This window comes from Terrapene carolina, unplaced genomic scaffold (assembly GCF_002925995.2).
Source record: "Terrapene carolina triunguis isolate 2854851 unplaced genomic scaffold, T_m_triunguis-2.0 Scaffold951, whole genome shotgun sequence".
In the NCBI taxonomy this organism is placed as follows: domain Eukaryota; kingdom Metazoa; phylum Chordata; order Testudines; family Emydidae; genus Terrapene; species Terrapene triunguis.
This window is the reverse complement of record NW_020665302.1, coordinates 392233-404983: the sequence shown is the minus strand read 5'-3', so window position 1 is coordinate 404983 and position 12751 is coordinate 392233. Positions and strand designations below refer to the sequence as shown.

The following is a 12751-nucleotide window of genomic DNA, read 5'->3' as shown; positions in this document are numbered from 1 at the left end:
TCCACCACCCATAGCCTGTGAATTTGTAGTTTTTTCCTTTCTAGTCCTGTACAAATGTGCATTTTGTGTCTCTAGCTGTTTCCAGGATCAGCTTAGGTCATTGCCCATATAATTGCATAAAAGATGTAAAATCTAATGTGCACCTGCAGTTGGATATCTGTTTTTGCACAGATGATCTCAAATTATTCCCCAAAAAGACTTCCATTGCATCAGCCACCCAATTTTGGCTACAGTTTCTCATGGCACTTGAATGGTATACATCCAGCCATGGCAAGAAACCAGACCAAAATTCCCTTATGTAGGAGGTCAGTGGGAAATAAATCAGCTGATTATTTGTAAAGGATGAGCTTTTTTACAGATACTTTGCTTAGTGATCAGTATGCGGTATGGCTCTTCCTTATGTATAGAAAAAGTGCCACTGAATCCCCATGTTGTATGGCTGGATTTTCATCTGGTATTTCCATAAATATACAAGTATTTACCCTCACTGAAAGAGAGGTAGCAATCCATTTAGGAGATGATCACTAAAGTTGACCAGACAAAACTGAACTCTGTCCTTCATTATCTTTTGTGATCATCTGGTATAATGATACTTCTGTGAATTTGATCTCCTTAGGCCCACCTGTAGACCCAGATGACGACTCAGACAACAGTTCAGTTTATGTACAGGGACTGAGTGACAGTGTGACCCTGGAGGAGCTGGCAGACTTCTTCAAACAATGTGGTGTTGTCAAGGTGGGTGACAACGTGGGTATGCATGGGAAATACAACCTAGGTGGAGCTACTGTAAGGTGAGTGCATAACTGGTGGGAAAATTGTTCCTAGAGAATAGTTATCAGTTGTTCACAGTCAAGGTGGAAGGACCTATTGAGTGGGGTCCCGGAGGGATCAGTTCTGGGTCTGGTTCTGTTCATTATCTTCATCAATGATTTATATAATAGCATAGAGAGTACATTTGTAAAGTTTGTGGATGATACCAAACTGGGAGGGTTTGCAGTTGCTTTGGAGGATATGATCTGGACAAACTGGAGAAATGGTCTGAAGTAAATAGGATAAAATTTAATAGACAAATGTAAAGTACTCCACTTAGGAAGGAGCTGTCAGTTGCACACATACAAAATGGGAAATGACTGCCTAGGAAGGAGTACTGCAGAAAGCGATCACAAGCTAACTGTGAGTCAACAGTGTAAGACTATTGCAAAAAAAGCGAACATCATTCTGGGACGTATTAGGAGTGTTGTAAGCAAGACATGAGAAATTATTCTTCTGCTCTGTTCAGCGCTGATTATGCCTCTGGAGTGTGGTGTTCAGTTCTGGGTGCTATATTTCAGGAAAGATGTGGACAAATTGGAGAAAGTCCAGAGAAAAGCAACAAAGGTGATTAAAGGTCTAGAAAACATGACCTATGATCGAAGACTGAAAAAAATGGGTTTGTTTAGTTGGAGAAGAGAAGACTGAGGGGAGACAACAGTTTTCAAGTATATAAAAGTTGTTACAAGGAGAAGGGAAAAAATTGTTCTCCTTAACATCTGAGGGTAGGACAAGAAGCAATGGGCTTAAATTGCAGCAAGGGTGGTTTAGGATGGACATCAGGAAAAACTTCCTAACTGTCAGGGTGGCTAAGCACTGGAATAAATTGCCTAGGAAGGTTGTGGAATCTCCATCATTGGAAATTTTTAAGAGCAGGTTAGACAAACACCTGTCAGGGATGGCCTAGATAATACTTAGTCCTGCCATGAGTGCAGGGGACTTAGATGACCACACAAGGTCCCTTCCAAACCTATGATTCTATACAGGACCGCTGGAGTGTGGAGCAGTAACTCTCACCAACTAGTAGAGTGGGATGGAAATAGAGCTGTGATTCTCAGCCTTTTCCATACTGGGACACCCCCACCCAGTGTATTCTAGGCAGGTCCTTCTCCCATATAACAGCATGGTCCCAACCCGGCAGGCTGAGAACCCCTGAAATAACCTGCAGAGTTGTATTCCAAAAAGAGCCTTTTAGGACTTGTCCTTCAGTGTCCATATCAGGTTTCTGAATTCTACTGTAGTTGTGCCCTCTAGGAGGGATAGGGGATTAGTCACATCCTCTAAGTGGGATTGGGGGAGATCTGTGTGGATTTGCTCCTTCCTGATACATCTAACTGTATCATTGAAATGGAGTATTTGACCTCTAACTCAGAGGAATTGGAGATGATTTTAAGAGTAGTGGAGAAGGATATATTGGTAATCTTTGTTTACAATTCATTGCACTGCAATTTAAAGTGATTTTATTCTCCTGCTAGATGAACAAGAGGACTGGGCAACCTATGATAAACTTCTATCTTGACAAAGAAACTGGAAAGCCAAAAGGAGATGCCACAGTGTCCTATGATGACCCATCAACTGCCAAAGCAGCGGTAGAGTGGTTTGATGGCAAGTGACTGGAATTAACTCCTGATTCTGATGACCGTAGTTTTGACTGGGATTTATTTCATAGCTAAGTATTTGGCTAATTCAGAGGATAGAAAAGTGGGGTTTTATGTCCTCCACACAGGCAGGTGATACATACATGGTAAAGCAGATCTTACTTGAAAAGACTTTACCTGGGAAACTTTCTGGTTTTAGTCAAACCAGATAAGATAAGCCAGCTCCCTAGTGCGCTAACGTCCAACGAGTCTGGGCAATTCTGTGTAGAGTTTATCTTTTGGTTCCACAGGTCAGAGGTGGAATTCCCCCCCACCCCCCAACACTTGATATAAGGACACCTTTCCCTTTGATCAGTGACTACGAAGAGGTGTATCCTGTAGGATGCATGTACATGGTACCCAAGCCCTATTCCCCCTCCAGTAGTGGAAGTTTGTGACCATGTAAGCAAGCCACACTTTTCTGTGTTTTTTCCAGGAAAAGATTTCCAGGGGAGCAAACTCAAAGTTTCTCTCACTCGGAAGAAGGCGCCAATGAACAGCATGAGGGGTGGGATGCCCCCACGTGAATCACGTGGATTGCCTCCCCCGCTGCGTGGAGGTAATGTTGGTCAGAGTCTGTATGAATGAGCTGAATTCCCCCAGAACCTTATTGTGCAGAGCAGGGGTGTAGTGTACACCAAACAGCATCGTTCCTTCTACGGTGCGTGCCTGAGGGAACGAAGGGCCGCACACCTAATTAGTGGAGTCGCGCAGGCGTGGCTCCACTAATTAGGTGCCTCCTGACCCTGCAGAGAGAGAACGTGGAGAAGGTGAGCTGGTGGAGGGAATAAGTGAGGTGCTGGGGAGACGTGAGTCACAACTCTGGTCCAATGGACAAGCGAGTCTCTCCCAGGCAGCCCCAGCTGGGCTGTGGGCGAGAGATGGGAAAGACAAATAAACAATACCCCACAATACCAATAAGAAAGATTTAACTAAATGTCACTTTTTAAACGTCATATTTGTTTCACTGTGTTAAAGATTACCCCATGTCATGTGTGCCATTTACAAATATATGCATTTTGCCTCTGCCTTTTTAATGTAAAAAACTAGCGGATAGATATAATCATCAAATGTATTTAGGTTCATTTTCATTATTTTACCACTGATTATACCTGAATTTTGTACACAAGTCAAGGCAACTGAATAGAAAAAGTAGAAACAGGATTTGAGATGTGCTTTATATACACCTCTACCTCAATATAACGCTGTCCTCAGGAGCCAAAAAATCTTACCATGTTATAGGTGAAACTGCGTTATATCGAACTTGCTTTGATCCACCGGAGTGTGCAGCCCCCGCCCTCCCAGAGCACTGCTTTACCACGTTATATCTGAATTCGCGTTATATCGGGGTAGAGGTGTATGACAAGTGCTTTTATTCTTCCAAAAAGGAGATCCCCATAGATGATTACTTCTGGCTGGAGAATAACTGCAGTAACTGTGGTTTGTTTTTAAAAAAAAAATCCAAATAAATCATCTACTCCCCAAAACTCTCATTAAAAATCACATTCAATAACTATTTCTATAATCACAAAAGTGACAATGTATTATTTATGCCTAGCTTTTGCATTGGATGGCATTTAGGAATTGCTTGTCTGGTACATAGGTTAATTAATCTAGTTCCTAAAATTAACAGTACCTCCACCAGCTGCTTAAAATGTTTGGATTTAGCTTTGTCTGGGAACATGTACTATCGAAATAGCTTTAAAGTTTGATTTGCAGTATTGCTCTTGTATTTTCTAACCTGTCATGTCCCAGCCCCAGCTTCGGGGCTGCAGTGTCCAGGAGAGAGGCCTCCAGACAAGTTTTAGAATTCGTTTGGTGAGAGGTATTGGAAACCATTAAGGCCAGATCTTTGCTATCTGGTATAGTTCTGGCTCTTCAGAGTACTCTCATTGACTCATAAGTAGCAAGCACTTGGTGCTAGGTGTTTTATAGGCTGAAGACTTTATTTTCAAATTATTTGAAGCAGGGATCTGTCTGCAAACTCTGAAGCCATGTGTTAATGTGCTCCATTTACTTAAGGCTGGGCTTGTAAAAACTTAATGAGCCTACTCTGAGTTTTTGAGTTGGTGACATGCACAAATTACAGGAGAATTTTGCCTGTTTCTACAGGGCTCTGTTTCACTTACACAGTGCGGGCCCTGCTAAACGCTCATTTAAAAACTCATAACAGCCAATCACTCGATGCTTTATTTCCCGTTGTATTTTCGGTGTTGTCACTTGTTTGTGGCTTGTTTGCTGGCTGTCACTTTATTATTACTTATTTTTACTGTTCTATGTGTGTGAAGTATTACTCAAATTAAGAGTTGACATCCTATAGAAATTGTATAAGCCTGAGTGAATGCCGTTTACTCTCCTTTCCAGTATCAGAAAATACTGTATTAATATTTGTGAGGCAAGCATGACTATTTCTAGTTGACGCATAGATTTGTTTAGCATCTTAAAGCTGAGCTATGTGTTCAGATAATATGCATGCAAGAGGGATAGTTTTGTGGACTGCAAAAGTCCGTAGCATGTTAGTGTTTTGGCAGATGCTTTATTTTTTGAGACCAGCTTTCCCTGAAGATTTAGTTGTCTGTGGGAGCAGGTTATTAAATTGGGCCTCTGGCATGTTTTTTTATGCTTTCACTTAATGGCTCTGTCTTTGTTTTATCTATATCGCTGTTTTCAATATGCCACATTTTGGTGCGTTTACTAGCTTGAGTTGTTAGAAAGGATGATAAAATGCATGTACTTCACTCCAAGGGATACTTAATCGGCTCCTGTCCTAAGATAGCATGGGCTATAACTAAGTCTGGGTGAGTCCACAGCAGTGGTGCCCCACATTGTGAGAACACAATCAGTCACATAGAGAGTCTACTGTCTTGTCTCTGTCCTGTGTAATACAGCCATCCGTGTTAATTCTCTTATTTTTTTAATTTTCTTTTTATCTGATTTCATACTAAATAAACATCTTAAGCAGTGCACCTTGTTAATTATGCCTTGTTTTAATATTCTTTCTTCTTCCATACTTATAACTTTTAAAAAAATATATCTAGGCTTTTTGTTTGTACTGGTGGGCGGTGGCGCACATCCACACATTACCTTGATATTGGTGCTGCACATAACAAAACTCATTCCGCACATGGATGTAAAAAATTAGAGGGAACGTTGCCGAGCAACACCCTAAGTTGTGGAGGTGACCAGTGTCTGCATCGGAATTAACTGACTTCTTCCTTTCAGGCCCAGGGGGTCCTGGTGGTTCTGGTGGTCCAATGGGCCGTATGGGAGGCAGAGGTGGAGACAGGGGAGGCTTCCCCCCAAGAGGACCACGGGGTTCTAGAGGAAACCCTTCTGGAGGGAATGTCCAGCACCGAGCTGGAGACTGGCAGTGCCCCAACCCGTAAGTGTTTGCTTTACCAACTATGCTGATCTGTTAACATCTTTGTGCCCTGTAGTCCTGCGTGTAAACCCAGATGCCTTCTTCCTTGCATGATACCTGGCACTGCAGCCCACTCAGCTTTCATCTCCTGCAGAATGTCACAGCCCCCATCATGCTAATACTCATGTCAGTTAGGAAATGGCTCATTTGGGGCCAGAACTTCTGGTAGTAAAGTACAGTTCAAATTTTGAAAAATAAGCTGTTGAATTTACTGTAATTGAGAACTTGGACTAAGCACAGATGCATTAGTGATTACATACAGTCCTTGCCAATTTAACACCTCTGCCATATTAGCGATAGCGGTATTATTTATATGTATTGCAGTAGTGCCATTGTGCTAGGTGCTGTACAAACACAACAAAAAAACAGTCCCTGCCCCAAACAGGAGCGTACTTGGAGCAGCCACATCATTCGGTATAATGATACATTGCCATTCTTTTGTACTGGCAAGGCAGACCAGGAGATAAAAAGGGTGTGTTGCCCAGAAGTGTGATGCAGATATTAACTAGTTAGTCATCACAAACCCAGAAGATGGAGAAATATGGGCTTGCTCACTTACAGACCTCAGTATCAAAGTTGAGAATAAAATCCTTACATTTGTCTCCCATTCTGTACCAGGACCAGCCTCCTCTCCTAGATCAGTTACATAGCCATTAAAAGTTAAGGTAGATTTGTGAATCTTGTCTCTTTCAGATTTACTCTGCCTGATAAAAATAACTGGTTTTTTTTTTAAAGTCTTCACTAACTGATGGTTCTGTCTAGGGGATGTGGAAACCAGAACTTTGCCTGGAGAACAGAGTGTAATCAATGCAAGGCTCCTAAACCAGAAGGCTTTCTTCCACCCCCTTTCCCACCTCCAGGTATGTATGTGACACAACTTTTAGAGAGGAGCTCAAGGCTATTCCCAGAGCATGGGAGATGAGTACTTAAGATGAACCACCTCCTTTGCGTATGTGATTGACATTGCTTATACAGTGTTCTCAGGGACTGATCGCTAGTATTATCACAGTATTAATTACTGGGTAAATAATACCCTCTTGGAGCTGTAGAGGCAGCAGTTTATGGTTCTACTCTGCCTGAGATGACTTGGCCTCACTTACCCGCTATTACTGACTCTTTCTTTCCTTGCATCTATCTGCAGCAATCCAGTTTCTTACAGGCAGGTCTACACTACCGCTTGAGTTGACCTAACTTGCGTTGCTGAGGGGTGTGAAAAAGACTTGACACAAGTTACAGTGACCTAAGCGCTGTCCACACTGGCATTGTGTTGACGGGAGACGCTCGCCCGCCAACATAGCTTCCGCCTGTCGCGGAGGTGGAGTAATGCCGAAGAAAGAGCACGCTCCCTTTGGCATAGAGCGACTTCACCAGACATGCTATAGTGGCGCAACTGCACCAATGTAGCGTTTCTACTGTAGACCTGCCCTATCACACTGTCACTTTATGTGGCTCCCAGCCAAAATGGCCTTAAATCAGCCATCTTGCCTCTCAGGCTTCCCCAATGGATTTCAGGGTAGCCCAAAATTTTCAGTGGCACTTCTGGAAACATATGCAGTTCATGCAGTGGCATTAGCCACCAGTGGCTGTCTCCAGCCCAGAAAGCGGCCTAATGTTGCTTCCTGGGCATCTATGCTTTGTTCCTCTAGCTTGTGCAGTGTTGCCAGCATTCATGTTTTTGACAAGGGCAAGCAATTTTGGGTAGAGTGAAAAGTGGGTTTCCTGCCCTGTGATTGGGGTGGCTGCCCTCTTCATGGTTCCACTGCCAGGCCTTAAGCCACCCTGTGCCTCAAAGCTGCATAGACACATCTTTTACTGCTTCCTCTTGCATCGGGTCTGGAGGAAAGTTAGAGATGATTTAATGTGAAAGGGCTAAGTTTTCAGTCCTGGAAGTCTGTTTAGAGCAGGCATGTTTTCACCTTATAGAGCCCTGGTTTCAAATGTAGATGGTGACGTTTTTCTTTACCAGGTGGAGATCGTGGCAGAGGTGGCCCTGGTGGCATGAGAGGAGGAAGAGGAGGCCTCATGGATCGTGGTGGCCCTGGTGGAATGTTCAGAGGTGGACGTGGTGGAGATAGAGGCGGATTCAGAGGAGGCCGGGGTATGGATCGAGGTGGATTTGGAGGAGGAAGACGAGGAGGACCTGGGGGCCCACCTGGACCTCTCATGGAGCAAATGGGAGGCAGAGGCGGCAGGCGTGGAGGACCAGGAAAAATGGACAAGTATGTAGGAGAGCAAACTAAAGAACCTGGCAATAGGCTAGGATAGAGGTCCCTGAACTGTGGGGTGCACCCCCAAGGGGGTGGGGAGGAATATTTGGGGGGGGGCTGCTGGGGCCCAGGCCAGGTCCCCATGGGGGGCCAGGAGGGAGCACCACCCAGCTCCGCTTCTGGTTCTGGCTCCCAGCCCTGTGATCGGGGCCCCGTCTGCTAGCCCCATGCCCAGGGCCCATGGCTGCTGGCCTCGGCTCTGCCCCCAGCTGTGGCCCCACCCTCAACCGCCTTACCCCTGTCCACGTCCCCCTTCCTGGAGCTGCAGCCCTCCTCCCAGCCCCAGCTTGGGGGGGAGGAAGAAGGAGAGGTAAAAAGTTTGGGGACCACTGGGCTAGGATGATTTTACAACTTCAGATAGGTTTTGGGGTGGAGGTGGGGAATGAAACAAGATCTGATGTGATCAAGGGTAAGTGGAGAAATAAAGCTTAGAAAACCAGTAACTCTTGGTCAGAAACTTGATGGGGACACTGAATAATGAAAATTGTGATAGCCTCCTCTTGTGCTAGGAGTATGCATAGAATCCTAGAAATATCGGGCTGGAAGGGACCTCAAGAGCTCATCTAGTCCAACCTCCTGCGCTGAGGCAGGACCAAGTAAACCCTACACCATCCCCGACAGATGTTTGTCTAATCCAATGGTGGGGATTGCACAGCCTCCTTTGGAATCCTATTCTAGTGCTTGAGTTAGAAAGGTTTTCCTAAAATATAATCTAAATCTTCCTGTGCTGCAGATGAAGCCCATTACTTCTTGTCCTACCTTCTTGTACTTGGAGAACAGTTGATCACAGTCCTCTTTATGACAGGTTTCAGAGTAGCAGCCGTGTTAGTCTGTATCCGCAAAAAGAACAGGAGTACTTGTGGCACCTTAGAAACTTTATAACAGCCCTTAACACTTTTGAAGACTGTCCCCTTAGCCTTTTTTTCCAAAGACTAAACATGCCCAGTTTTTTTAACTTTTCCTCCTAAGTCAGATTTTTCTAAACCTTTTATCATTTTCCTCTTCCGTCTAATGGAACAGCAAGATTGTGGGTGTGTCCTATGAGCTATAACCAAACAAGCTTTTCTTTTTGTAGGGGTGAACATCGTCAGGAGCGGAGAGACCGGCCCTACTAGAGGCAGAAACCTGCAGAGCTGCATTTACTACCAGATTTATTTTTTAAACCAGAAAATGTTTTAAATTTATAATTCCATATTTATAATGTTGGCCACAACATTATGATTATTCCTTGTCTGTACTTTAGTATTTTTCACCATTTGTGGAGAAACATTAAAACCAAGTTAAATGGTAGTGTGCTGAGTTATTTTTTTCCTTTTAAACAAAATGGTTGTTTAACTAAAACTAAACCAATGAGAAACCATTGTTGTGAGCATGCTCAGTATCATTGTTTGCAAAACCAGGAGGAGGAGAACTAACTGTAACAATGTTAATGGTTGTGATGTTTTTTTTAAAATAAAATTCCAAATGTTTATAAACTTAATACTTCTCAGCCTCTATTCGACAGCACTCTGAACATCTCCACCTGGAGTTGGCATCGCAAACTCCAGCTCTGTGGGCTCTGCAGAAGAGGCAGTGAGTTTCACTCATGAGTTGTATGTATTATATGGCTTGTAATCCTTTGATATTGAATGTTGCATTGTATGGAGGGAGCAGGGATTGAAATCTACCATGAAAAGATTGAACCAATCCTGAAGTGTATTTGGCAAGGCAGAGCAGGCACCTTAACCTTAAACTGTAAAGTGTGGCTTATTGCATTCAGAGGATGGAATTGAACACACCATTTCAAATGAGACATTGGACTTCAGAATTGCATCCTGGTTGTAAATAAAGATGTATTGCTGGGTATATCATGACTAGACTTTTTGTAAATAGCAGATGAACATTTAAGTTCTCTCTGGTAGTGTTTTTATTTCATGTATACCATGCCCACCATCTTGGTATCTGAGTGCAGCTAAGGAGCCAGTGCTCTGTTGAAAACATTCAGGACAAGGCAGCCCAGTAAGTAGAAATGTAGGACTGTATGAACTTGAAGGGTAAATGAAATCATCTTGAGTAATGAATCTTCCTCTGAAAGTAATACAGGCAGTGTGGTTTGAAAGTTCAAGCAAGGTTATCACTGAAACAGCAGGTGCCCTGTGAATACAGGCTCTGAACAGGAAACACTATTCAGTCTCCATTGTAACTAATTTATAACACAACCAATTGAATAATCTCAAGGGTTTGAGCCTGGTCTTCTGTACCATGTGCCTGTGACATCAATAAAACAAAACATGCAGACTCAAACTTCCCAAAATAGGCTAGAAGCAAAACAACCAACTTACACTCTTAGGGATTCTTCAGTGTACACACTACTTATTCCCAGAATGCCATTTCTGGTGTGAAATGCAGTGCTCTCCAGGCTTAATTATTTCTGATTTCACAGAGATAGGACATGTATATAAAACCAAGACAGGATGCCTATCAGGACAGTAGGAGTCAGTGCTGGTGGAGAAATCAAAGAGCATGTCACATAGCACAAGCACCTGATTAGTGCCAGGCTCTGTATGTGTTCCTATGTGCCAGGCAAGCATCTAAGGGAGAATACAGGTGCTCTGACAAGTTTGTGTAAGTGACACTTCCTTCTAACTCTTCCAGAGTCCAGCCTGGGGATAGTTGGGTGCTTTGCTGCTGGACAGAGCCATTTCTATTAGAGCTAGAACTGAGCTATTTATGGTGATTAAAAATCCCATCTCAGTTTGCAGAGGGCGAGTTTTAATTGAGGTGACTTAATTAAAATCAGGATTTACTTCAGACTGTTTGGTAGTTCTTCATTTCCCTCCTGCATTTCTGTGTATGTGTGTGTACTGATCCCTGCATAAACCTTATAATTGTGATAAAGTAACAGAGATGGTCTTGTTATACCATCACCAAGTGAGCTAATGCATATGGTTGCAAAAGTGCTGCAGTGTGCCCATGTAATCTTCCTGCTTGAGGGGCAAAAGACGGTGAGCAGTTTTCTTCAAGGAGGGGAATGTGCTGGTTCTGGGGCATTCAAAACTTCACTCGGATAAAGAACTTCTACAGCGTCTCCATGAGCACTTCCTGCACAGCAAGATGGGTTGTGAATCTATACTGCTCCAGTGTGCCATGCCCTAACTGTGGACCCTGCTGCTGCGCATTAATGTTCAAACTGCAGCATGTCAGTGTGCACTAGGGAGCTTTCAGTGTGAAGCAGCAGGATTGACAGGGACAGTGCACAGCATGCCGGAGCGCTGTAGGTTTACATCCCAGCTGGCTGTGCAGTAGATGCTCCTGTAGACATGCCCAAGTGTTTCACTGCTCCAAAAGAGGTGAAATCAGACACCTTCATGCTTGAAAACCTCTTAAGTTTTTGGCAACAGTTTAACTCGCTTCTTCGAATGATGTCCCTGGGGGTGCTCCACTTTTGGAGCCTCTACGCACTGCGCCTCTAGTCGGAGAATTTCAACAGCAGTTCCTAGCTGGGCCGCACATGCGCTCTCCCCTTCTCTCACCTGCGGTGGCATTGTGCAGCCGACCCCCAGCCCCATGTTCTTTCTTAACTGCCCTTGGTCCAACTCAGAGCTTCAGCAGTGCTTCCCCATGATTTACCTCAGAATTAGTGTTAGGAGTATCTGTATATAATAGATTAGTTTAAGATCCCTTTCTCTCTTTAAAAAAAAAAAAAAAAATTACAATTTCATCCCTCTAGGGGATAGTTTCCTTCAGAATGCCTGGATCGCCTGGCTTAAAATGTTGCCCCTCCTGTTGCGAGGCAATCCCAATTTTGGATGGACATTCCCAATGTGTCCGGTGCCTGGGGGCAACGCACGTACCCTAACAGTGCACTCATTGCCATAATCTTAAAGCCTTAAAGAAAAACAAGGGCTTAAACTAAAACTCATTCTCATGGAGAAGTCTTTCCTCCCAGCCTCAGACCTGGGATCGCAAACTTCTCCTGGCGACTGATAGCTGAATGTGGCTTCTGACAGACCTCCCTCCTTAACCCTGCACAGGAGGGACCTGTCTCCTAAAAGACATGCAAAGAGGAAAGCTACCACTCCTACAAAGAACAGGTTGAAAAAGAAGCCATTCCCCAATTCAATCTACAGCATTGGTACTGACCGCGCTACCGCTAAGTACCTACGCGTTGGCAGAGACTTCCGGTATCGCCAGTACCGTTAAGGCCAAAGACCATAAGCAGGCAGGCTCTAAAACGGAAGGCAGAGAAAAGGCTGCCCTTTCCACAATGGCACCAGCTGCACCAATGAAATACTACCGAGTGCCTCTGCAACATCTCAGGCACTGGCATCACCTTCTGGCTCTCTGGGGCATAACACATGCAATGGCACTGAAGCCTACTATGTCTTCCTTGGTGCAGTTGACATTGGCTCCAATTCTGACACTGCAACAGTTCTTGGCACCGCAACAACTGCAGTTCCTCACACATAAGGACGTAATAATGACCCTGGCACCGGAGTCCCCTCTCCTCGGTACCGATACTCTTGCTACCAACTAGATCTGCCCCTCCTTTCTCCAGCGAGGAGGACAAGGAAGGGGAAGTTTTTTCATCCCAACACTCCTCACCTATGCAAGGCAGTATCAGGTCTGAACTATGG

General features: G+C 44.2%; 1 protein-coding gene across 4 annotated transcripts in view; it reads left to right on the top strand.

Annotated features, from left to right (window-relative positions):
* EWSR1 (EWS RNA binding protein 1) overlaps positions 1-9980 on the top strand; it is a 40381-nt gene extending 30401 nt beyond the window's left edge. For all 4 annotated transcript variants that reach the window (XM_024203416.3, XM_024203420.3, XM_024203421.3 and 1 more), the window contains exons 11-17: positions 617-735; positions 2286-2415; positions 2884-3006; positions 5670-5829; positions 6631-6728; positions 7835-8087; positions 9211-9980. In XM_024203416.3, the coding sequence (XP_024059184.1) occupies positions 617-735; positions 2286-2415; positions 2884-3006; positions 5670-5829; positions 6631-6728; positions 7835-8087; positions 9211-9250 (923 nt within the window). In that variant the 3' untranslated portion in view covers positions 9251-9980. The remainder of the gene's footprint in view (positions 1-616; positions 736-2285; positions 2416-2883; positions 3007-5669; positions 5830-6630; positions 6729-7834; positions 8088-9210) is intronic.
* The last annotated feature ends 2771 nt before the right edge of the window (positions 9981-12751 follow it).